We start from the raw sequence: 27,234 nt of genomic DNA on the forward strand, positions 1-27,234 counted from the left end.
AGAAGCCCGCCACAAAGCTCCTAGTCAGAGCCAACCATGAACCAATCCTTGACGAAATCTGAGAGAACCACCGCAGAGAAGACCCAACCGGCGTCACACACGCCACTACTCACCCGAGAGCACGCACCAGGCAACACAAAACCACCGGAACTCCAAGCACGAAACCAAAGGTCTAAGCCATAAGAGAGACAGACGCTATCTTCACGCGCCTAGACTCTCCGCCGGAGACCCTGGGTTTCAACTTCTGCATCTGAACTAAGGTGGAGCTCCCCCTGCCGCAGGGAGAAGAGAACACGAAGGAGAGAAAGACAGATGAAACACAAGAGAGAAAAGAGAAGGAGAAAAAAGGGATTCGGTGACCGCGAACTGCGGAGCGGCCACCGGAAAAGCAAGAGGGCTTTGTTACGTGAAGGTTGAAGAAGAGAGAGGGAAGATAGAGGGAAGAAAAAAAAGATGGTTTCACTTTTTTTCCGGGAATCCAAACATTATAAATAATCCCTCCAAATGTAAATCAAACCCAGGTGGTGGTAGTTACAGCCGCAACCCCTTTACCATTAGGCTAACTCAACATTGGTGCCATATGGCAAGTCGGTGTGACCCTTTAATAGATCCTTTTCTCTCAGATCATATCCTAATTGATCATCATATCCTTTGGGGATTTCATTTACGAGGGTTATACTTTTCTTTTCGAAATAAAAAGGAAACTTTTATTCAAATAAAAAATATATATAATTTTTATTTCAAGTTTTAGAGGTATAGAGGAGTAAAACGGCAGTGCGTTAACACAAATATTACACATATTAGATTGGTTGGAAGGGTTGGAGTTAAATTATGTAATTAGAGAGATATATACTTAACTTATTGATTTATGAAAAACGTATGCATGCTTGGAAATAGGTTTATAACTTATTAAATATGTTATTAAATACGTGAAAACATGTTATTGGCTATATTAAATGTAAAACAAAAGCAAAAAGGTATCATAATCTTAAGAGTAGGTAAAACACACACAAAAAGGTTTCATTACATGTAAACAAAATAGATCGAACAACAAGAACATAGAGTATAATAATTCAAAACAAAATTCCTTGTGTAACACAAGACTCGCGCGCACATTATTAATAAAGCAAAGACAAATTTTCAAAGGCTCTCACATGTAAGGATAAAACGTAGACAAAAATGTGTAAACTGTAGACAAAAGATAAGAAGACAAGAGTGTTGTCTCTAGAGAGAGCTGAGAAACTGAACCCAAACGACCTCTGCACTCTCAATGGTCTCACGTGAGAACTCCTCAGCTGCTTTCTCCTCTTTCCACTTACGCAAAACCACAAGATACTCCTCATAGGACTGAGACGCTTCCTCTATAACACGGGAGAGATTCCCAACGATCTTCTGAAAATTCATATCAACTTCTTCCTTCTCGGCCTCAAGCTTCAACACCAACTTCTTGATAGCAAATATCTTAACGTACAACGCGTCTCCTCTCTGAGCCAAAGACTTGACCAACGCAAACTCAGCCTCCACTTTCTTCTGCTTCTCCTCGGCCATATCTTTGAGCAACCTAGCACGCTGCTGCGCAAGTTGAACTCGCTGAGAGGCCTTGATTCCTTCTTTTATAATACTTCTGTACATGGACAGCCTCGAGATATAGCTCTCAGAAGTTGAGCTTAGTTCCTCATAACGCGCAGCCATCGTCAGTATCTTCTCGAAATCAGTACGGGTGACGAGCTCATGTATCTTTATGTTACGATAGCTTTTCAGTTTCACTTTTAGCTTCTTTACTATCTCTGTTTTTTCCTTAGAAGAGGGTTCTTTGATTACACCTCGGGACAAAGTTTTAGTTTTATGCATCTCAATAATTTTGTTCAGGGATATTAGGAGACTGGAGGTCTTTGATTCTGAGCCCTACATATCAAAATCAAATCCATCGATAGAGTGCTAGAAAGCAGTGATCCATAAAACTTTTATTCCGAAGAATTATCATGAAGTTTGAGTTAGACAGGGCATTTTCATAAAATAGAAATTATATGAAATTTAAGGTTTTGAATCGATATCTTTTTATTTTATCTATTAAAATATAAGTTATGACTTTTTTTTATGTGTAGTTTTTTTTTAATTTGGACTACTTTTTAGAAAGTTATGACATTTAATGGTTTTATCATGTATTTTTTAATAATAAAACCTAAGGACATCATTAATGACCCATCTACTATATATAACCAAAATATAATATTTTTATATACAAAATATTCAAATAGTATATAAGTTAAATACAAAATAATCTTGTTGTTTCGCATATAGTATATATATATATATATTTTTTTTGACAGCTAAATACAAAATATAATATTTTTATATACAAAATATTCAAATAATATATAAGTTAAATACAAAATAATCTTGTTGTTTCGCATATATATTAATTCAGCAAGATAAATATATAATAAGATGCAACAAATACATGTGATGGTTTGAAACAATTAATTAATTACAGCATGTAAATTATAAAATTATTATATATAAATAATTAATTACAGCATGTAAATTATAAAATTATTATGTTTGAATATTTTATATAAATATATGTTTAATATTTAAAAAATATATAATGTAAGACAAATATCTATATACATATATATAGGTTATTATTAAGTAAAAACGGTCATGCATATCAAAATCTAGTTGATTATTAAGAAAATTAGAATTTAACTGGGGCATGTGACTACTTTTGTCGCTTACTACATTCGCGCCTGTTGGAAAAGCTTCATTGTTTAAAAGCCCTGTTCGGGAACGCGCTAGGCGCTAGTCGGGCGGTCGGGTTGGGCCTAGCGCCTAAAGAGAAAATCGGAGATTAATCAAAAATTATGCGGGGCGAAATTTTTAGATGGTTTACTGTGTTATAAAACATGTTAATCTTTAATTGTGTATAACATTAATACATTTTCATGTTTAAGATTGTATAAAACACACAAATAGAATATATAAACTTATATATAGTGTAATTTTCATCAAAATTATGAATATAAATGATATTTATAAAATTTTAGATCAAATAAAAAAATAAAAAAATATTATTAAAAATAAAATAAAAATAAAAAATAAAAAAATAAATAAAAAAATAGATTAGGCGGCCGCCTAGGCGGCTAGGCGGTCATTTAGACGGTCTAGGCGGAAAAAATCGGATATCCGATTTCTTAAACCGATTTGGCATAAATCGGGGGGGGGGGAAGAGTGACGCGTAGCGCCTAGGCGAGCCGCCTAGACGGCTAGGCGGCCGATTTTTAGAACAGGGTTTAAAAGTAATGGGAATGTTGAAGTATAAAAAGAAACCTGGGAAATAGATTCTTCCTTGATGATTGCTTCTATATCATACTTTGGTATAATGATGGAAGCATCCTCCTCTTCATTCACTCCATTTCTGTCGTGGTTAACACATCGCCACGCACCTACCAAACACACACACACACAATTTCTATTGATGTTATTTTGCTTCTTTTTTTGGACAAAAGGCCACAATCCATACTAATCTTTCTATGTGAATTAAAGGATGCAATTCGGCACTATATCACTACTATCACTTGGTTCTTTTGATGTTAATATGCACAACATTGTATTATATAAACCTGACGATTGTGAAATTCCTAGAGATCCAAAAATCCTTGAGCCACCATTGTAAGTGCTAGACTATTGAAGACTTTCCGCTGATGAACCTGAAAGCAAAAAATAATAATATATTTTATGGGTTTTTAACTAAAGTTAGGATTGCTAAGGCCATGATTAACCCGGGTTCTTAGGGTAGGGTTTTTAGATTCGGCTAAGAACCAAGCTTTTAACTAAGAAAAACTAAAAATTATCTCTTAAATAAGAGATATTAGAGCATGATTAACCCGGAGTTCTTACGATAGGGTTTTTAGCGGAAGTTAAGAAACTGTTTCTTAACTTCCGCTAAGAACCCAACTCTAAGAACCCCGGGTTAATCATGGTAGAGCATGATTAATAGGGGTTTTTAGGATGGGGTTCTTAGCGGAATATAAGAAATCGTCTCTTAACTTTTAACTATAAAAATTAAGAACCGGCTCTTAAATAAGATATTGAAGAACCGGTTCTTAACTTTTTTAGTTAAAAGTTAAGAGACGGTTTTTTTATATTCCGCTAAGAACTCCAACTTAAAAACCTTCCATTAATCATGCTCTACAAAAAATAAACTAAACGCAGGATCGATTATGGTACAGTCAGATGAAACATTTAACTTACAGTATTCTTTTTCATCCATCCTTCCATATTTTGTTTGATAAGTCTCACTTTCAGCACCTACATTTTCAGCCATTTAAGTTTTAACTATTTAGTTGATAAAGTTCTAGTACAGTATAAGATTGTCATAAGATTAAATCATAACAAATGATAATTAAATCAACGTGTACTTTCAAATTCGATCTCATGTGTTTCCACACTACTCTTTGCTTTTGTAGTTCCTTCTTCTACAACAATTTTTGTTGCAGCCGCAGCTAGGATTGAACGGTAAACATATACAAATATAAGATTGGATCATAAGATTAAATCATAAAAATGGTAAAATTAATTCTATCAATGTCTACCTTCAATTTCGATCTCATGTGTATCCACACTATTTGTTTTTGTAGTGCCTTCTTCTATAATTTTTTTTGTTGCAGCGGCGGCTAGGATTGAACGGTAAACATATACAAATATAAGATTGGGTCAAAAGATTAAATAAATCATAACAAATGATAAATTATATCAACGTCTACCTTCAAATTCGATCTCATGTGTTTTCACACTACTCTTTGTTTCTATAGTTCCTTCTTCTAAAACAATTTTGGTTGCAGTCGCAGATAGGATTGAACGGTAAACAGATACAAATATAAGATTGGGTCATTGGAGTAAATCATGACAAATGATAAGTTATACCAAAGTCTACCTTCAAATTCAATCTCATGTGTTTCCACAGTATTTGTTTTTGTAGTTCCTTCTTCTACAACAATTTTTGTTGCAGCCGCAGCTAAGAATATTGATTGGCAAATAAATACAAACTAGGTGTTTGCCCGCAATTTTGCAGGTAAAGTTATATTATATAAAGAAATATATATTATCTTTATACTACTATAATTTTTGAGTAATAATTAGAAATTTAAAATTTTAATTTTTAATTTCAAATATTTGGATAATCAAAAATTTAAGTATATATTTTTAGAAGATATATGAGATTTAAAATAGTTCAAAAACATAAACCTTAGTCAATAAAAATTTTTCTCTTACAGAATAAAATATTATAATTAATTCAGATAATTGGTTGTAAAATTACTTTATATTTTAGTTTAACACATGAAAAATCGAAAATACTCTAGCTCTCAAGAGAGAGAAAAAAAAGAGTGTATTTTTTTTGTGTAACTCCAATATGACCAATACAATGATCTTAAGCTTTTATCATGAAAGATCTTTTGTAAACGGTTTTGTGTGGGTTTTAAAAACAAAAAATTTATAATAATTTCTTACCTGCAAATATAATTCTTTTATATAATAATATATAACCATTAAATTTATATAACACACAAAATTCTTTAGATTTTAAAACGAACATTTATTGAAAAATAAGCCCTTTTGTCAAAAAAAAAACATTTATTGAAAAATATCAGTTGATGCACCATGTGTGGTTCAACGTTTTATCTCCACACGCATACACAAAGTTACCTTTGATTTGTTGTTCAATCTCTTCCAGCTGTTTCCTTCTCTCAGAATCTAAATCAAACACACAAAATAATCAAAACAAACTATGCGTAGGAGAAAAAGAAGTACAATAGGAAGCTTTGTGTTTATATTATACCATTTTCAATAGCATCCATAGATACACCAATTCTAGTGACATGATCAGCTCTAGGTTGTTTACCACCAAGATGGGCTATAATCGAAAAAGACAAACGGAGACCATCTCATCTTCAATGAATTCTAATACAATTACAATCAACATCTTTGATACTTTACCTTCAATTTCTCGGTTTATTTCGTCCATCATACTCGAACTTTGACCACTAACAACTTCAGTCTATAGATCCAAAGGTGCACATAAACAAGAGATTAGACAAAAATAAGAGCTTGAACTGTTTTTCTTGTTTTTGCAATAATTCTTGATTTAGCCAAGATTGAGTGTTCAACATCAAAATTAATAATCTTTTAGGGTTTACCTTGGTTTCTTCCGACAGAGACGAAGATATTGTAGTTCTCTGCTCCCAACTGCTCTCCTCTTCACTCTCTTTTGTTATCGCTGAGAACATATTATAATGATCTTAGAGAAAGAGAATCCTTTGTTCAAAAAAAAAAAAAGAGAAAGAGAATCCAACACATGTAAAAATAAAGAAGATATAACTAAAGCTCTGATCAATTACATTGACGCTCTAGCTCTTCGGAGATATTGATATCAGCTGCAACCATAAAAGATCCAAAATCAATGCAGGATATTTAGAGAGCAATCAATATTTTAATTATACAAAATATTAAGTTCATCTGCATAATATTGTTTGCACTGAAATTCTTGATTTTCCAACGTTAATAAATCGCTGCTTCCTTCAGCCTGGAAGGAATATAAAGACATGCAAGTTAATTAGCTTGATGATCTTCAGTTTCTTGTTCCTTTGTTACTTGTGTGTTACTTACCTGGCAAGAAACATCATGAAAGCTTGACAGAACAAGACACATTGCTAAACTCAAAACCACACAGTTCCTTCCCATCGCAGAAGTTGTCATTACAATGACCAAGTTGAAGATAATGCCTTGATCCTTCAGACTCAACTTATTGGAAGGTATAAGCAGAATTGATGTGCTTTATATAGAGTCTACGATATTGACTAAACTCGGTACACGTTTTATAATAATGATGTAAGCATCATTACATCATTTGCATAACACACACACACACACACACACACGTATATATTATTTTCTTGATATTTTTTTTTGAACACCATATATATATAATGTATATATATATATATATATTTACGTAAAATATCTATGTTTGTATTGACTAAAAGCTTAGATAGCTTGTTGATTAAGAGTATAGTCTAGCGGCTTGTATATATATTTACATAATCTTAGGTCTTTTTTTTTTTGGCTTAAAAGCTAACTCCCCTAATGAATTAGATCACACACTTCTTGTCTAAGCTGATATATATATATATATATACATAATCTAGGTCTTTCCTTTTTAACTTAAAATCTAACTCCTCTAATGAATTAGATGACATATTTCTTGTCTAAGAATAAAATGGTTCATCTATTTACTATACTTTTTTATAAATGTTTGTGACAGACAGGGGTGGATTCAGAAAGAATTTTAGCTCGGGGCACAATATAAACAATTGCCAAAAACATATACTCTCTCCGTTTCTGAATAAGTGTCACTTTGACACTTTTCACACATACTAATATAGTAGCGGAAATATATATAAGTTGTTATTAATTACATCTTTATGACCAATAGTATTTGAGATAAATAAAATTATTTATAAAACCAATGCAGTTTGCAGTTAATTTTCAGCTGAAAGTAAGTATAATTTGCATTGGAATTGTAAAGTGACACTTTTTGTGTAACAAGAAAAAAAAAACTAAAATGACACTTATTATGAAACAGATAGAGTATAGCCAGAAGTACTTTTCCCTTTTATTTGATAATAGGGGGCACGCGATCCCGTTCCGCTAAGCCTCGTCCGCCCTTGGTGACAGAAATGTTTAGTTATCTATTTAATTTATCTTGCAACAAATCCCGTTTATCATAAGAGCACTCCTTAATATCTTAGAAGAATTTCAAGAGTTATAAAATAATAATAATTTATTAAATATTATGTGAGTATTTTAAAAGATGAGAATAATTTCCTTTTTTGAAAAACAATTGCATGGAGTTCTCATGTTTATACTCATTTAATCTAATTTTTTATTATTATTTTGTAATTTTTGAGAATCTTTTTAGATATTAGTAATGAGGTTAGTGTAATTGTTTGTGCATAGCTATTACTAAAAATATATTTCATATATTTCTAAGAACCTCCACTAATTTTTTTTTTCTTTGTGAATAATTTTGTATGTAGAAAATAGGCTATAAATATATGATGTGGTGATCTAAAAATTATAGAATGATTTTAAAATATAAACTGAAAACCCAAATGGTTTTTAGTTTAAAAAACTGGCTTTTTGTATTATATTGGAAAAAATATCATTTCTTTGTGTTGACTAGTAATATACGTATATACACGATGTAAAAGAGGTAGGGTTACAAATAGTGTCATATCCCTTTCTTTCCATTTTTTCAGTTTTCAACAATGATCGAATTCGTTTCACATGCAATGAACGAGAAAGCGGTATTCACATGAAAAAATTGGAATTAGACGCTTTAAATATATATTTTCTAAACATGAAACTGCGAAATCCAAAATATTTTGACAAACGTCCACTTTTGCATCTTCGAAGATCTCATATGGTACAGGTATGAATACAGAAACTTCACCGTACGTCCAAAAAGGGAAATGAAAGCTCGACCTTCCTCAAAATGATATGACCATATTGTTTTTTTTATATGAGCATATTGTTATTTATATAATATATAGTGAAGGCTTTAATCAGTGTTTTTAAATCTGACGTTGACACTGAATCATGAAATCACATTACTCTCTAGATCATCAGGTTATTAGGTCCATCCTGGTGGTTAGACAATGGATCAATAGATTAATAAATTATAATATGTAGTTATATATTAATATATAAATATAATATTAAGCAATCATTGAAAATATAAGAAAATATCAAATCATGTTTTATTTTGAATAAATTTTAATAGCAAATTAGAAATTTGACTAAAAATTAAGATATTAAACAGTTAAATAAAAATTATTATAAAATTAATTTTTAAATAATTAAAAAATACAAACTCATAATATATTTTTAGAAGTTTTCTGTGAAAGCTCTTTTTAATTTATGTTCACAAAATAGTTTTCAATGAAAAAAAATGACCAAAATAAGTTTTATTAAAGGGTAAAATTATATTTTTATCCTAGAGTTAACTAATCTAGACTTAGGGTTTATAGTTAAGGGGTTGGGTTTATAGTTAAGGGGTTGGGTTTTGGGGATATTGTTACAAATTTTAAAAAATAAATATTAAAAATTTCAAAATAAAAATGGTCTATTTTGGTCATTTTATTTTTTGAGGGCTATTTTTGTGACAAAAATTTAAAAATAACTATTCGAAAGAATTGCCCATATATTTTTAACAATGAAAATAAACTAATAATATCACATCAATAAATTTTAGTTTTCTTTATTATAATTGTTTCATTTTCTTTTAATGCATAGTAAAAGTTTCGTTAAAGTCTAAGAAATCACAAGTTTATTCAAATTTATGTAATATTAAAAGGTATATGAGAATTGTAATCAATTTTTTTCTTAGAAATATCATTACATTTTTGGGATTTTTATTGGGCCAACCAGTATTAGACCGCGAGTTAATGTTGGATTTTTGAGTTTCTATCAAGTTTTATTAAGCTTTTCATTAAATTTGGACCATATTATATATATATGGTTAATGGGTTTACTGGTTCTACTTTAGATCTGGATCGAATATAAAAATACTAATTTTAACTTATAATCATCAAAAATATGAATGAAAATGAAAAATGAAAAGTGAAAAGTGGCAAAATAATATGAATGAGGATGAATGAATATATGTTAGTTATCTTTCTTTCTCAAATTTGATAAAGAAATTAGCTTGCTATCTAAGAATAGCTCCATGGAACCCATCAGAAATGTTTGATGTTTCTTGGGGTTTTTGGACTACTAGTCCTTGTTCTATTTTTTTTAGTATAAAGGAAAAAGATTCATATGAATTTTTTTATTTATAAAAGTATAATTTATAATAAATATAGATGAATTCAATATTCATTTTCATTTATTTAATCACCAGTTAAAACTAGAGGTGGGCGTTCGAGTATCCATTGAAGTTCGGTTCGGATCTATTCGGATTTCGGGTTTTTGGGTTTAAAGAATTCAGCCCCATTCGGGTAATTCTAAATTTCGGTTCGGATTCGGTTCGGATCTTTGTGGGTTCGGTTCGGGTTCGGATAACCCATTTAAATTATTTTTTAAATTTTAATATTCATTATATGCTTAAAATTTCCCAAATGTATAAAAAAAATATAATATATTACATATAAATTTGTATAATATATGTCAAAAATATCTAAAATTAACATATAAATTGGTTTGATTTGAATATTTAGATAGAAAATCAATAGATATTTCAAATATTTTGGTGTTTTGAATATATTTTAGCTATTTTAGACATTTATTTTTAACTATTTATGTATATTTTCAAGTATTTTATACAACTTAAAAATATCTTATATATTTTGAATGTTTTTAATATTTATTAAATCTAAAACTAAGTAATATATTTAGGTATATAGATCTATTTCGGTTACATTCGAGTACCCGAGATACTTCGGTTCGGATCGGGTTCGGTTTCAGTTCTTTAGATACCAAATTTTTGAACCCGTTCGGATATTTAATCAATTTTGGTTCGGGTTCGATACTATTTTTTCGGATCGGGTTCGGTTCTTCGGATCCGGGGTTTTTTTGTCCAGCCATAGTTAAAACCATAGAGTGTAAAAAACCATTGTGCATTAAAATTTGACGATTAGTAAAAAATTGAGAACAATATATGAAAGAAAAGAAATATATATATAACCATATTTTCTCCCTATACAATATTACGATATATCAAACTGTCTTGTTTTATTTCATACTAGCTTAGATATGACAGATATATGTATAATTTAGAATAAAATTTGTTCTATCTAAAACAATGACGTTAAATATATATCTTCACCTCGAAGGCTGGAATATTATATCGGTGTCATTGGTAGGAATCATTTATTTCGTGCAAGTTGACTCATTGTTTATTTGGCAAATTTAGTTGACTTGTTTTTACTATAACTAATGGTTATTCTATTATTCAAATTCGAGATGATTTAGATAACTACACCGGAGTAAAATAATTAATAAAACATGATTTTCTATGAAAAGATTTAGTAATCTTATCTAAAAAGTAAGAAATTCTATTTTGTGCTCTTGTAATGCTAGAAATCTTGAAATCCGGAAAATATAGCCGATTTTTTTTTGTCATTTTCAGTTTCTGTTATGAAAGTTAACTATGTATGAAATTCTTTTATCATTGCAATTAAGTTCTTGCAAACTTAGTTGACTCGAAGAGAAGAAGACAAATATACTAGAATGACTCTTTATAATATTGTTTTTAGATGCATATCATATATTCTATTTTTAACTCTTTATGCTCGTTGAGATTAGGGATGTTCAATCCGGATATCGGTTCGGTTTCGGTTCGGCTTTTTCGGTTTTTTGGTATTTCGGTTAGTAAAATACAACTACCATTCTAAATCCATATTTAATTCGGTCCGGTTCGATTTATATACTGTCGGTTTTTGGTTTATTTATTAGTTTTATAACAAAAAAAATAATTATTTAGTTTGGGATCATATTATATGATTTTAGAGTCATGTTTTCAACGCAGTCATTTATTAAAAAATATTATATGTTTAAATAAAAGAACAAAAAAAAACGCTTCTACCATCTAACAAAATAATCAAATCAAAGCTCAAAATTTTGAAAATAAAAATAAAAACAAAACAGAAACACCAAAGAAAAGTTTTTCTATTCTTCCATATTTAGTGTTCACCAAAGTCATCTTTCTTCGATTGAGCACAAAACTCTTTTCGTTTATAGATAAGAAAAAAGTTGTGAAGAATTTTCACTAACTGTTGTCCATCAAATTAAAGATCAAAAAGAAAGACTAAGAAAATAAGAAGTCTCGATGAATTGTTACTTAATTATAGTTCAATTTTTTTACAAATTAAGGCTTCTTTATTACTGTAAAAAAATATGGTAATAATTATTAACAAAAACATAACTTATATAACAAATAGATTTTCATTCGTCGTTATAAAATATATACATATTTACATGTTTCTACTTTTGATCGGTTTTGATCGGTTTATTCGGTTTAATCGGTTATAAACAAAACCATATCCAAATCCTACGATTTTTATAAAATCACATCCATTCGGTTTGTATGATACATATGATATCTTGCATATTTGCATTGTTTTAGTCATTCATTCTTGCACATGTTGAATCATTTAGGGGGGTGTATTCAATTGAGAGTTTTAGGTGATTTGTGTCAAAATGACAAATCCACTGTTATTGAAACATGAATTTTAAAAACTCATTTAAAATTCAGTGTTATTGGACTTAACATTTTATAAAGTACTCTGAAATCTACTGTTATTGAAAATATTTTAAGTTGTGGAGTTTTCAAGTTTTCAAGTGATTTTAGAGTGTTTGGGTGGAGTTTCTTAGTTGAAAAAAATAAAACTCAAATCCCATAGTTTTAGGTGATATTCTAGAGTGGTTTAACAAAAATCATTTTATTCTCTGCAATTCCTTAAAATCATCTAAAACCTCACTAAAAGTCAAATCACCTCAAATTTTAGATTGAATACATCCCCCTTAGATTAATATTTAGGCATCTTTAGGTTCCATATTGCATACATAAGTCTTTATTAGGTTTTGGAGCATTCTTTGGAGTTTTTGGAGGTATTTGGAGATATTTGGGCTCTTAAAGAGTAGAAAATGATCATCTTATCGAAATGGGAATTGGAGTGAGGTTCTGAAGCGACCTGATGCACCCGCTCTAGACGATTGGAGTGTAGAGCGACCCACTGGAGCGAGGTATGACACCCGCTCTGTACCAGAGCGACCTCTCACAGCGAGGTAGCGTACCCGCTCTGGGCCCAACATCCCATCGACAACTTTCGAGAACCAGAGCGACCAAGACGGAGCGAGGTGGGTACATCGCGCGTCAAATCCATGAAGTGCAAAGGAAACCAGAGCGACGTCCCGGAGCGAGGTGGCGAACCCGCAGTGAAGCTGGAGCGACCCACCAAAGCGGGGTCACGAACCCGCTCGCCTTTTACCACTTACTCGAGTTTTTATGTTTTGTTGGGCTTTCTCAGATTTATCGACTGAGCCCACTAGGTTTTTAGAAGTCCTATAAATACTCTCGAAACCTAAAATTATGACTTATCTTATTATCTATCAAATCAAAGACCACTTTGGAGTGAAAGATCTAATATTGATCATTATCTTTTGTGATTGCTTGATTGCTTTGATCATTAATCATGTTTAGACTTAGATCAACTAATGATTTAGTGTCTACCATGATAATGAGTGAGTAGTCATCTTTGGATTCATGGGCTAGGATGATTAAGTGATGATCTAGAATGTTTTAGAGTAGATTAATATGTTTCCTTGCTTGATTGAGTGATCTTAATGTTATTCTAGAGTTGGCCATTTTAGATTAGATACCTAGACATTTCATTGCCCGGAAGGTGTTCGATGAAATGTCTGAGCCAACTCAACATGTTCTTAGCTTACCCTACCAAAGGGATTTGATGTTAGGGGAGTTTATAAAGTTGAATGATCAATTCTTAATGATTGCTTGATTGACACAAACCAAAGGAATTTGATGTTTGATCAATGAGAATAAATGAGCTTTTGTCTTGGAAAAGAATTTACTTAGAATTGGTATCTAGACTTAGGATAATGTGTTGATTGAAACCTTGTCATTTTAGATTAAATCTTAGTCATCTGAAATCAAAATCCTATGACCATGATTCTTTCTTTATCCATTTGATTGAAATTTGTTAGTTAGTTGTGTTAGAACCTTGTTAGTTTAATCAAACCACTTCAGTGAACTGAAATGCACTTAGATTAAGTTTGAACCTGAATTCTTTTTGATTCAAAACTCGTAGAAATGAATTGACATCTTAATTACTATAATGATTTGATTATTGGACCCTTGAAAAGTACATTTCAACATACCAAAACCAAACCATATTATCAATTTCGGTTCGGTTCGGTTTTACCATATTGAACAGCCGTAGTTGAGATGGATAATTTTTGGCCAAGAAGGAAAATAATAAATGATCATTATGGGTCAATTTTTTAGCTAAGAAAAAAAAAATGATGGAGAACAATTGGTATATTGGCTAAAATCTTGAATCATCTATAATAATATAAGGGGTTCTGGATACAATTTTCGTTGGGAAAAGTCAGCTTTACTAAATAGAATTAATTTAATATGATCTGTTTTATGAAAATATTAATACACTACCTAATCATTTATTTTTTAAAAATAATACATTAACTAATTTTTCTACCATTTCAATTCTTTTTTTTTCTTGCATTTATTGATTGAACCATTTATCTATTTTTCTGACAAAAAGAGACTAAAACAAAAAAAAAATCATATAAGATATAATTTGTGGTTCTAGAAAATATTACGTTAACAAATTGTGAGATGCATTTTCTGTCGTAATTTTCAGGATATTTTTTTGTTGGAATACATCATATATGCGGCATCATAATATAAATACACAGTTACACATTAATGAATTAAAATGAAAAATATAAATGATGTATTGTTTTGTATATACAAAAAGTTAAGTTATTAAAATAGTAGCATTTATTAATTAACATTTAGACCAAAAATAAAATAGTAGCATATATCTAGTTGTGTTTTAATGAAATTTAATTTAAATTTCTAGCTGGACAACATTCTACCAGATAGTAGTGTTTTTTTTAATGGTGTATTTTTCTAAAAAAAAATATTAGAAAATGAATATTCATCTTCAGTAAAATTTAGACTGTAATACCTTTTTAGCGTTAAAAAGAAGACTGTAATACCTTTCTAGGTTCTCTTTACTCAAAAGAAGTATCCAAATATATAAGCGTAAAAAAAATGAGTTCAAAAAAAAAAATATATATATATAAGCGTAAAACATCTTCCCTAAGTTCACACGAGAAGAAAGTAACGCAGAATTGAATAGGTCAGAAGGTATTATTTCGCCCCAAGTTACTTACTCACGTTATCCAAGCTGTCCTTATAGTACATAACACTTATTACTTCCATGACTCAAAAACTTCTCTTCCCGTGGCAACGCGTTTCCACTAAAGACGAGGTGATGTTTAAGTCATGGGTCAATTTTGATGGTGACATTATTATATTTTTTTGAGAAAAGGGTTATGGTGATATTATTGTCAGACTAGATCAAATAAACCTCATTTATTTAAGAACCTATACACATACCCTTTGAGGGAATGAGATGAGATAAGCGAATACTATACACAAATGTAGTGTTTGACCCTTGGGATGAGTTCTTTTGTGTACTGAGTTAGCTACTCTAAGCCGGATGTGTATTTGATATTGAGTTTAAGATAAAAAAAGATTAACGACAACAGCAGGCACATTCAATATTCATACGATTACGAAGCCCATAAGGAGTTTTAAATGATCTGTCTCTCTCAAACAACTAAAGACAAGAACAAAAGGTTCTTCTTTAGCCCTCGGGCGAGTTCTCAGGTGTCGCTGCTGCTGCTGCTTTTACACTAACGGGTTTACTCTTTTTATGTTCTTCGATAACTTCTCTGAACTTTTCCACAATGGCTGGGTCCTTGAACTTGAGAGCAAACGTAGATAAGCCACTCTTGGATTCCCTTACACTATTCACACAAGCAAATGTGATGCTTTTCTTGTCCATGCTCGCCAGTTTCATCTCCGGGTATAGACTTGCGTTTAAGATCAACCTGTAGTTTCCTTTTGATCTCATTAATAGCCTTGCTTTTCTGCTATCGGTTGTCGATACGTTTAGCTTGACTTCTCCTTTCCCACGCTCTTTCCATCCCCCTTCAAGGTATTCGAACAATACTGAATCAGCTGCTGTGAAGGCTGCTCTCTCGTTCTCTTCTCCTGTTTCCACTGAAACCTCTTCCTTTGATGGGAAGATGGTAGTAGTTCCAGCGCTCTCTGTACCGAAGACAGAAGAGGATGGCTGTTCAGTCAGAGACCCGGAACCGAAGGAGAAGAAGCCTGTACTTGCGAACCCTGTGAATGCGTTTTTGCCAGTTGAATGCTGCTCGAATGAGGTAAAGGCTCCACTATTATCAGTGCCTTCTTTCTCAGTCTGATCACCAGCTGAATCCTTGTCAACACCACAGTCACTCCCCTCATCATCTTTAGCCTTTTGAGTCTCTATTGTTGTTTTTGTTCCATCTTCAGCTGTCTCTCCACCATCAACTGCTTCACTCTTGTCAGCACCACAGTCACTACCCTTATCAGTGTTGCTGTTGCCATTGTCATCTTTAGCCTCTTCAGTAATAACAGTTCCACTCTTGCAGCCAACACCTCTGACGATTCTTCTGGTAGCCAACGCCTCCTCACTTGCAGTCTTGAAGGTACCACTCTCAAGAGCAGTAGAGTCTTGATCATCATCATCAAGACCAGGGTTGTCACGTGACAGCTCCTTCAAAGCACCTCTCTTTTTCGAAGGTGGCTGCTGAGCATTTTCTGAGTCCCCCATTAAAGCTAGAGCACCTACAACACCGTGCGCGAGAGATTTAACCATTTAAGATTATAATATCCACACAATCATTGGTAAGAACAACAAATAAACAAGAACCAATCGAATTCATATAATAATATCCTGAAGAAATCTCAGTTCCAATCCTCAACTAAACTAATGATCAGAACAGCGAGGCGTGGCAGTAAAGGGAATACAAGATCAGGTTCCGAAAACGAGATCAGCGAGAAAGCCAAGATCCCGAGAAGACTTACCGACAATCCAACAAGTAGCAGAGAAACCCTGATGCTGCCTAGAGAGCACTGGGAAGGAGAAAGAAGAGAGGCGAATCTTATATTAGCATATTAAATACAAGCCGCATTTACAACAGTGACTGTTGTATGACGGCGACACGTGTTCTTCCTGATATGATAATAAATCCATTTTTAATCTCTTTCTTTTTTCTTCTATTTATTTTTCCAAATAATTTATAAAATATAAGATTAATTTGCTCCCTAACCAACTTTGATATGATTCTGACGTTATTAGGTGATATAGCATTTTTTCAGTATGGTTTATATTATGTTAGATTATTAAACATGGTTTATTTAAAAATAGGAGGTGTTATTGATTTATGTATTTTAATTGATTTAGAGATGCATAATTTTTTTTTTAAAAAATATTGTTTATTTTTAGTTTTCCCGTCCAAATTCCCTAAAATGTGAGATTTTTCAATCAATTTTACTATTTTGATAGCTTACATGCACTACGATGTGTTCATTACATCCTTTCACTGCAATTCATAGCAAAAACTATAAGGTCTCCAATGAATTATATTTATATATGCACGAGCAATTTGTAAAACACATGAGCTGTGAAAATCTAAAAGCAGATTTTTGTAGAAACAAAAGATAAACTCTCTATTGTATAATTTTATTATATAATGATCATTATAAACCACCTGGGAGCAGAGCCGGCCCTGGGCCCAAGCTAAAGAAGCATGGGCTTCCGGCCGCCAAATAATAATAATATAACCGGCCACAAATTCCAATAAGTGTGTCTTTAGTGGAGTGGTTCAATAGCCACAGTTCATTAACTCCGAACCAGAGTTCAAATCCCCCTATCTACATTATTTTATTTTCGGCCACTTTTTCTTTTTGGGCTTCTAGCCTTAAAAATTCTAGGCCCGGCTCTGCCTGGGAGCCCTAAGAACACAAAAGAAAACCACACATCTTCCACCAAGAACTGATTCCCCTGCTCCTTATCCAAAAATGGATCCAAGTACTCTTACTGGCTACTGATGTGGCGTAAGCACTGCAAAAAAAAAAAAAACACAAATTCAAAACGATTAGTTCACACTAACTGCAAAATGATTTAAATTTTGAGAGAGACAAGTCTCCAGATCCTAGCCACAAACAATGCAGAGATGTAACAAAAGTTATAACTCATATAACAACCTATCCCATCTCATGCAAAGAAACAAGGGATGATGATATGTTAGAACCGGGCAACTTTTATTTGCTGTGTGAGTTTCAGTGAATCACTCAGAAAAAAATCTATATAATATTCTTTTCATTTTTCAACATTGATCCTGGACTGACTTGCTTTATTAGGCTGACTGGTTGTCTTTACTATTCGTACCCCACTCTTCCTCACCCTCACTTCTATTAACAAGTACAGCACTACCATCTGTAGAGTCTTCATCAACAACTCCCTCTTCTTGATTCATTTCCTCTTCTTCATTCTCTTCCTCTTCACCTCCTTCATTCTCTACATGACCATTTTCTTCTTCTACCTGCACAGTGTAAAAAAATACAACTAAACGTCGAGTCCTGCTTAGCAAATGATTCAGACGAACCATTTTTTTAAGAAATACAGCTCCCAAAAGAACTTACCTCGTGATCTCCGTCTCCATTTTCAAGTGGTTCCACTGCTTCAACTTGCAGGTTTCTGAAGGCTTCCACGAGGGTAATGAAAGGTTGATCGGCCCGGGTTGCATAATTTTCTGCAGCAGCATAAACTCCCCTGTCGATAAGCAAGAATCAGTTTCTTGGTTTGACCAAACCAATGATACTCTGGGTATGAGCTATCAACACTAACAACCATCTCCATGTGTAAAAAACACGTGAAATAGTGAGCGGCTACCTATTCAGAACAATCGTATATATAACATAATGACCATTAGCTAAAAAGATATGCTAGGAGTTACCTCGCCTCTACAGCATTCGCTTCAACAGAAAGAGCAACTTGCCAATCCTCAAAAAGATTTGGGTACTCTTCAGGATCAGCCAAAGACTCTGCTGCTTTCGAATTAACCTGTTGACAAGTCAAAGGTAACTTAAACCATATTATATTTTCTCTCATTCACCAAAATTCATAGAAGAAAGATGAGTAACCAACCTTGCTTAGATCTTTCCTCCAAAGAGCTACTATCTCTGAAACTTTGCTTGGAAGATAAGAACGTGCCATCAGAGCAGCTTCTGGTATCCGATTGCTGGAGAAAAAACGAAGAAAATCTTGTCATCGAGATAACACAAAGCATATATGGATTTGATTTTTATAAACCGCCATTTGAGCGCTAATGAAATACCTCTCCACCAATAACTGCAGACAATCTTCCAATTTACCCAGCATGAATAAGCAAAGAAAGGCGACATTGTTCTTTCCCTGCTCCTTAGCAAGGGATGCAAGCTTTGACATCCCTTCAGCATCTCCCAAAGAAGAATATAGTAGTAGCAAACCACTCAAATCCATAGCGTACTTCATGCAATCCTCGGCCAGTTGGAGCTATCATGATAGAGTACCAAAGATGAATCCATGACGATTAGAAGATAACTTATGGCATCGTAAAATCGAAAAATAGCAATGTAGTAAAATCGACCGATATAGCATCTGCACATGGAGTCAGTTCCTACGAAACATTAAGACAGAATATTCTAGAGAAGATATACCTTCCCAGAAGACATGGCTAACTCTCCTAACTGCTTCCATTTAGACTCACTCTGCACTTCTTCAGCGATTTCCTACAAGCATGGAAAACATGGATAAGAAACAAAATGCAATTAACAAAAAAGTCAAATTACATCTTAAGCATTCAATCATCATACACATATAATATTTACCTTGGCAATTTGAAGCCTACCCAATTGTATGGCCAGCTCAAACCTGTAGTCAGGATCTGTCGCAACTTCTAAAGCATCTTCAATCATTCCCCGAGACTCCAAGAAATGAGCAACACTAACAATTTGAAGCATTTCCAGAGCAAATTAAGAGAGATGTACACAAAATCATGAAATACCAATAGAAGAGGGAAATATAATACCAAGTTGAGTGAATCCTCATAAACATCTCAAAGAAACCAAAATAACAATATTCTTAGTAAGCTGAATAACAAAGACCATTGGAAATCTAAAAATGACATCACGTAGGACATAGGACGCAGTAGGAGATGAGTTGCGGTACATATTGAATATGTAAATGTTGAAATTTAGACTAAAATAACTTATAACGTACTTGTTATGCTGCTCTTTAGGAATTGTAGGTAAAATTTCATTGGCTTTGTCCAAATCACCCCGCATCACAAGAGTCTTGTATTCAATCAGGCTAAGCAGCAGGGTATATCCTATGACACTGCATTCCCAAGAAAGGTGAAATACGTCAGCATATTTTGAATGAGCTATTAAACATGAGCTATTAAACAGTCTGAAATAAAAAGACAGAAAAAAGGAACGTACTTGAATTCTTTGTCTACCAAGTAGACCCGACTTTGGTTGGCAATATAGCCTAACAAATACATTGGACGGTCCAAATGATACATTGTGGTTACCTGTCATAAGTATATTACCGGCTAAGATATAGTGTAACTCATAAAGATGATTAAATCTTTGAAGATATCAAAATACACGAAAAGTACCTCGCCTCCAACACAATAGTTAAGCTTCGAAGAAGAGTTGTTGTAAATGAAGCAGTCCCCGACCCATATACCTGTCCTAACACGTTCATCATTCTCATGGAGAACCTCAAAAGCATCCTCAACACCTTCTTCATCAGTTTGTCTTCCACTAGCAAAATGGGAGGAAACCAAGTCACGCTACAACAGAGAGGAACACCAGAGTAAGCATTAGGAAAATCCACGAAAGTGGAAATGCAAAAATATATTCCTGAAAATTTTGAGGTTGAGCGAGACCCTCACATTGAACTTCAGGATGTAGAACGACGTATCACTAGCAATGGCAACTAAATCACCACTTTCTGCCCAATAAAGATTCTGCAGATTTTTCATGGGAGCACTAAAGAGTTAGAAAAGATACAAATGGAGACAACTTCCAAGTGAGAAAATAAAATGTAAAATAAGAATAGGAAAAAACTGATGAAAGTTAAATTCCACAACAGATGCAAGTTCAGTGGTTGAATACCTTTACTGTGACATCAATTCGCTGAATCAGCCTACATTCAGCCCAATCATAAAAGCAGATGAAATCATTTGAACACATTGCTAACAAGGATCCTCCAAAAATCTTCTCAGCTGAGAAAGTAGGCCGAATACTCTTCCTTTCCTGAAAATACCAGTGATGTGTTGTGAGCCTTCTGACTGAACTAACTCATATAGAATAAGATGCACTTTATGGAAATTTCAAACGGATACAAGATGCAAATCCTATTACTATCCGAAACCCTAGATCGTTACACAATGTATCTAGGGATCTCTTAACGATCTCATCACGGCCGCCTTGAAGAAATCATAAGGTTCAACAAGTCTCACAACAACAAAATGTATACAAATCCAGAAAAATGTATCTTTAACCTAGATGCCCACTGTAACAAAATGTATTGGAAATGCCATAGTGAGAATAGCAGACCTGGAAATTTTTATTGAATATCTTTATCTTTGACGAGCTCTCTCGAACTGCACATTCCCCCTCGGATGACCAAACAAATTCCAGTCCAGAACCGAAAGACCTATTTCTCCAAGCCAAAGCTGTGTAGATTATGTACTCTCCATCCCCGCAGACTACGACAAACCTCCCGTTTGGGTTATGCTTCAAGCTCTGGGAGTTAGAATGAATAGCAATTTATGAGATACAAAAGATGATTATTCTAAACCACGCTCTTGGGACTTCGTGTTACCCACTTCATTTCAAATAATAAATGGTTTCAACGAGTGATTAAAGCAATCATATTTAGCAGAAGCACGACTCTAGTGATACCAAAAACTTCAAAATGTTATCCCAATAGCTCCTATAATAATTCAGCACAACAGGGCAAGATTCACACGGTGATGTATAGTAACACTCACTTGTGGATAAAGATCACAGGTCCCCAGATCTTTAACAGCCAAGGGAAGTCTTTCTCCATCAGTAACCTAGGTAAAGAGACGGTTAAAATCATCAGACAATACACATAAACAGCTTAGTCGCGCAGGTTCAGCCACGCTATATTAAAGTAATTATAGTTAGAAGTTATACCTCGTAACTGGCACCAATACTTTTGATGTTTGCAGTTTGGATTTCATTATGCTTAGCCCATATAATTTTTCCGCTACTGTCCATGCTAGCCACAGGAATTTCTCGTCCAAGTTTGACCATGATGGTTCCTTCATCGTATCCAATCACAACCCTGTAAAATGCAAGCACACTCGTTAGATGGTCGTGAATGCTCAGTTGAATACAGCGTTAACACTGATCCCACAATAGCTCTTAACTCTTCAAATAGTCAATTTCAGAAGAAAGTTAACAACAAAATGGCAGACACAAAGATTCTTCTTAAGAGAGAAAATCTACCCCTCGAAAGCAAATCTACATAGAGGAAGCAAGAGTCCAAATCCTTACCTACGCGAACTTTTTATGTAACCAATGGCCCAGACTCTCTCGAGAGCATAATTCAATGTGTTCTCTAGCCTGAAAAGATAAAAGTAGTAATAACAAATCAAAAGAAAATGAGTACGAGAAAGAACCTCATGTACCAAAGGCGTAGTTGAATGTTTAGATACCCCTCAAAAGCATCAGCATTGTTACAGAAAGGTTTTAGATAAAAACACCTGTAAGTCGTGGCGTGCCAAATACGAACAGTGCCATCCTCAGAACCTGTGAGTATTATTGGAAGCTCTGGATGGAAACATACTGCAGATACATTGTGGGTATGCCCTTCTAGCGTCTGGACACAACTTTTAGTTTGATAGTCCCATACCTGATTCCAGAAACACTAGTAAATGATCTGCGAATACATATGCTCTCAGGCTAACAAATCACATATATAACTGGAAACAGACCTTAGCAGTATGATCGTCAGAGCCAGTAATTAAATAGGGCTTATCACCCCCTGTGAAATAATCTACGCAGTTGACTCCTTTCTGATGAGCATCCAGTGTAAAATTTGGGTCTGGGGAGCCAAGATTCCATATCTGAAAATGAACAAGCACGAAAAAAAACCGTCTGAGCAAACACTTTTTACAGCACCTATTGCTAAATAAGCCATAAATCTAAGCTTGGGAGCATTTTTCATACCTTTATGGAACGGTCAAGCGATGCACTGGCAAAAGTGTTGGTGTCTTTTGGATTAAATACCACTTGCATCACATAGTGAGAATGTCCCTCAAAGATCTGAGTACAGGCCCAACCATTTTCCCAGTCCCAGAGCTTTATGAGCATATCATCAGAAGATGACAGCACATATGGAAGGGTCGGATGGACAGCAACACACCTAATGTAATCGGAATGAGCCTCAAACACTTTAACCTTGTCCATTGTGTTGTAGTTGTATACACGGATGTACATATCATCCGCTCCTGCCACAACCCATTGCTTGCGTGGGATAAACTTGGCCGACCTAACTGCAAAGTCATATATAAAATTCATCAACAGAAACCAAGTACACAAGGCCATAGACAGCAAGTACAAAAAAGAGATGCTCGGCAAATTATCATACCTGGCAATTCGGTCACCTCGAAGGATTTTGTTATCGTCTGAGAGGACAATCATATTAGATTCAGATTAGAAGGAACTCCATCAAATCATAAAAACTACTAATATACTTCTACTTTACGTTTTGGTCATCCCATGTAATAGGCTGTTCAGTACTTCAGTGTAGAATACAAGCAGAAACAGATAGAGAGAAACAAAATTCAAAAGTATTCACCCACCTGAGTCTGGTAGTTCCAGATACACACGGTTCCAGAATACAAACTTGCTAGAATCCTGTAACACCAACCACCACCATGAGAATAAATTGACATTCCATCACCACATCCAAAATACAAAAAACATGTAACAAAGCTGCAAGTAAGCAAAATCAAAAATGAAAACTACTCACCATGGCTCTGTAGGATGCAGATCCACAGATTTCACTCGCTCTGATCGTTGAGCAAATTTTTTCTGATGCAAAGCAAATCATCGCCACAGCAATCACAGATAAGAACGTTAGTAAACTGTTCCTAATTACTATCCTTCATGGAAAGAAGAAGAAGAAGAACAACAATTACCTTGATATCGAGTCTGAGCGGCTGTTGAAAAAAAAAAAAAACGAATCGTCAGTACAAATCTTGCGCTATAGATAGCGTTAGAAGCCACAAACACCAGATCCATATTCAATCTCATAAACCAAAATGCGAGACACTATACTCGATTTCGTGGAAAAACTACAACGACGAATCCGGATAGTTTCGGATTCCACGATCGCACTGAGATTACGCATAGCTACGGATGAAATGCAAATGCAGGAAACTAGATCGCATCGCAAGCAAGCACAGTTGAGATCTGGGAGAGATGAAATAGAAATCAATGGGAGATTTGAGTTTTCTCACCATCTTTGCAGGTTAAGCAGAGCAGAAGATCTGCTCGTCGGATCTCGTATCGCGCTCAAATCTGCAGACTGGCGAGTGACGAAAGACGTTAGGCTCGGCGTTTGGAGGGATTGCAGAGAAGCGGATGCGGAGGGGATGTATCAAATACGGCGGTGATCAATATCTCATTTATAAACATTAAACACATTGAAGTCACCTCTGCAATCAAATTGTGACACATCATTTAAATTAAAGAAAAAAACAAATTAATAAGCAACAAAAGATCAAGGAAGAGATTTTTGTATGTTATTTTCTATATAAAATTTGTCAATTACTACATTTCAGATAAAAACTCGAAATTAAAACACAACTAGAAGGAAAATAATTTACAAATGAAGAGTTTGATTAGAATGATGTATATTTTGTTGTAGAAATAATAATGTACATGATTATTTTTTTGTTATAGCTGCAAATATTTTTGTTGTAAGATTTTTGGTTGTAAGTCTGAAAATAATAATTAATCATTTGTCTATTTTTCTAAATCCAAGATATGTGTTTTATGTATTTTGCTTTCTAGAGCCAAAAAAAAAAAATTGGTAGGTTTGAGAAAAATCCGATTTTGGTTAGTATATCGTATGAATCATCATTGTTCATGTGTTTAACTTTGATCAATTTGTTGTGATATTAGACAGTTCAAGTTAGGATGATTACTTTTTGTTTGTTTCATCGTTGAATACTACTCTTCTTCTTTGTCGGCAATATATTGTATTAGATGCAAAGATATGTTACAAAGTGTTCTAAGATACACCATATCTTAAAATTTGTTTCCTTAACATAATAGCAAGATCGTCAACTTCAGAAACCATGATTCGGAGAACCTTTTTTTTAACTGTAACACAAGAAGGCTCGGAGGATAATGCATTATTGTCCTGGATGCTGATTGGCTCCAACCAAATAGCATTTTTCTTCTAGAAAGGTATTAACCTCACTGAAGAGGACCCAATTGTCACCAACAAACACAACTTCATCAGAAACGAGTCTATTACTTCTTTGACAACTTCAACTTCCAAAGATCAATATTTGTACTTGCTTTAATGACTTGTAGTCCTTCCTATATGGTGCACATCCTATGCCTGCTCGGTCTTTTGGTGAAGACCATGATGCATCTACAATATATACAGTCGTACTTGTTTTTAATCCTAAGCAGAATTACCGTTGATATTTGTATATTGAATTTGATGTCGCTCCTCCCATGTTTTGGTTTTATCTCAATCCCATAGTTTTCGATTGATAATAGAGTTATTTATCACTTGTGAGATGAATTCTCTATGATTTGGGAAGATAATATACTCCTTATTTTCCAAATTTGCCATTTAGTAAACAAGGCCAAGTCATCAATCAAAGGCGACTGAGGAGGAAGTAACTGATAGTAACCAGCTCAAATATTGAGAATAATCACCCTACTTGGTTGGTTTTCGTGTGGTGCCAGTTCCACACTTATTTCGCAATCCATTGGAATAGTAGATGATTGAGTGATTCAAGTGCTTCCCCACATAGCTGACGATCACTGGCGGAGCCAGAAATTTTTTTACCGGAGGCATAATTTTTTTTCAAATAATATTTACTATTAAATAAATTATTTATATAAATAAATAAATATTTATTATTAAATAAAGTGATAAACAGCTAGTATTTTTAAATAAATATTTTTATTATTTATATGATTTAACATATAACTTAAATATTTTTAATAAAAAATGTATATGGTATTTGTAAAAAAAAAATAACCTAATCATGGCTCATGAGGAAGTAATAAAAACCTAATTATCTCATCAAAATAGTTAACCAATGAAAAATATATAAAAGAGTTATTGAACAACCAAAGATAACAAACCTCTTTAAATTAAATACAAAAATGCATTGAATATTTTGTCATGGATATCAGTGTACATGCAAAATAGGAAAGTACCAATTATTTATTACAAGTGATAAATATGAGATTAAAAAAAAACTGAAATGGTGAGATGTGAGGCTTGAGCGAAGGTTTGGTGGGGGCAGGAAGAAAATTTCAACGGGACCAAGACAAAGTGATCTAGTGAAACTTTGGTTAATTACGTAACGATTTGGATAAATATTTTGTTTTATCTGGTGCAGCTGCCTCCCTCTCCACTAGCGTAGCTCCGCAAGTGCTGACGATGATGATGATTATAACTTAACATCCCCTTTTGAGTTTTTAATCTGTTACGTGTCAAGCTATTATAAACAACTCTCGACATTAGCAACGGATTCTGTCTTGACAATTGTTCGAGGTGGGAGAAATCGAGAAGTATATTCCACTCATCTCGATTTTCTAAAAGTATATTCCACGGTAATTAAATAAGTATCACGATTGCAAATTATGTTGGAACTAAATTTTTATAAGTCTAACGAGCCGAGTTAAAAATCGAATAAATGTGAATATAATTTTTATAAGCTTAATGTGATGTGTAAAAATATGTTTGTTATGAACTAATATGACTATTTGATTTATGGGAAAAAGATAAATCTTACAAAGTTACTCTCAAATAATTATGGAAGGTTTCCAATATTATTTAAAAGAAATGTAAAGAATTGTAGAATATTTCCTATAATTTATTTGGATAAATGCAAAATTGCGTTGAAATACTTCTCAATTAATTATGTTATGTTTCTATAATAATTATAGAATACTTATATTCAAGAATATTTTTTTACTTTTTCACAAGATTATGTCTTGCTAATCAAGTAACTCATACCCATATAAATAGACATCTAGTCTTTTCATTATGAACACACAGGAAAAAAGCAAACACAAAAGCTTCCAAAAAATAATCTCTCTTAGTTTTCTAGTTTTCTAGTTTTAAATTAAGTGTCTCGAGAGTATTCATAGTAGTTACAGTTCGTCAGATTATGTTTCTGGTATTGCGAAACAGTCTTGTCACGGTTGTATCATGGGATTCATAGATC

General features: G+C 33.3%; 3 protein-coding genes across 6 annotated transcripts; all 3 read right to left on the minus strand.

Moving 5' to 3' along the window:
- Positions 1-995: 995 nt before the first annotated feature.
- LOC106402853 (NAI2-like protein) lies at positions 996-6,816 on the minus strand. Of its 2 annotated transcripts, none has more exons than XM_048753111.1 (15): positions 6,667-6,816; positions 6,501-6,583; positions 6,399-6,434; positions 6,198-6,277; positions 5,998-6,058; positions 5,840-5,914; positions 5,707-5,754; positions 4,937-4,990; positions 4,767-4,823; positions 4,596-4,676; positions 4,422-4,505; positions 4,255-4,311; positions 3,624-3,710; positions 3,331-3,446; positions 996-1,905 (listed from the first exon to the last, which is right to left on the minus strand). In XM_048753111.1, exons 2-13 carry the CDS (start codon positions 6,520-6,522, stop codon positions 3,685-3,687), a joined length of 681 nt encoding a protein of 226 aa, XP_048609068.1. In that variant the 5' UTR covers positions 6,523-6,583; positions 6,667-6,816; the 3' UTR covers positions 996-1,905; positions 3,331-3,446; positions 3,624-3,684. The 2 variants fall into 2 exon arrangements, with proteins under 2 accessions (XP_048609068.1, XP_048609067.1); XM_048753110.1 differs by having other exon boundaries at positions 4,937-5,017.
- Positions 6,817-15,313: 8,497 nt separating this feature from the next.
- On the minus strand, positions 15,314-16,896 carry LOC106406775 (nuclear pore complex protein NUP50B). Its single transcript, XM_013847509.3, has 2 exons — positions 16,748-16,896; positions 15,314-16,507 (listed from the first exon to the last, which is right to left on the minus strand). Exon 2 carries the CDS (start codon positions 16,491-16,493, stop codon positions 15,474-15,476), a length of 1,020 nt encoding a protein of 339 aa, XP_013702963.1. The 5' UTR covers positions 16,494-16,507; positions 16,748-16,896; the 3' UTR covers positions 15,314-15,473.
- Positions 16,897-17,384: 488 nt separating this feature from the next.
- On the minus strand, positions 17,385-24,463 carry LOC106404097 (coatomer subunit beta'-3-like). 3 transcript variants are annotated; one of them, XM_048753114.1, is made up of 25 exons: positions 24,271-24,463; positions 23,950-23,970; positions 23,781-23,842; positions 23,611-23,665; positions 23,397-23,433; positions 22,976-23,301; positions 22,741-22,872; positions 22,510-22,658; positions 22,301-22,369; positions 21,938-22,088; positions 21,769-21,834; positions 21,332-21,520; positions 20,888-21,028; positions 20,665-20,739; positions 20,386-20,562; positions 20,207-20,298; positions 19,986-20,102; positions 19,595-19,709; positions 19,424-19,495; positions 19,063-19,259; positions 18,873-18,966; positions 18,682-18,788; positions 18,368-18,497; positions 18,159-18,267; positions 17,385-17,786 (listed from the first exon to the last, which is right to left on the minus strand). In XM_048753114.1, the coding sequence occupies exons 1-25, from the start codon at positions 24,271-24,273 to the stop codon at positions 17,767-17,769; spliced, it is 2,706 nt and encodes a 901-aa protein (XP_048609071.1). In that variant the 5' UTR covers positions 24,274-24,463; the 3' UTR covers positions 17,385-17,766. The 3 variants fall into 3 exon arrangements, with proteins under 3 accessions (XP_048609071.1, XP_048609070.1, XP_048609069.1); XM_048753113.1 differs by having other exon boundaries at positions 18,114-18,267; XM_048753112.1 differs by having other exon boundaries at positions 18,074-18,267.
- Between the last annotated feature and the right edge of the window lie 2,771 nt (positions 24,464-27,234).

The sequence above is a fragment of the Brassica napus genome, chromosome C3, assembly GCF_020379485.1.
Source record: "Brassica napus cultivar Da-Ae chromosome C3, Da-Ae, whole genome shotgun sequence".
NCBI lineage: Eukaryota > Viridiplantae > Streptophyta > Magnoliopsida > Brassicales > Brassicaceae > Brassica > Brassica napus.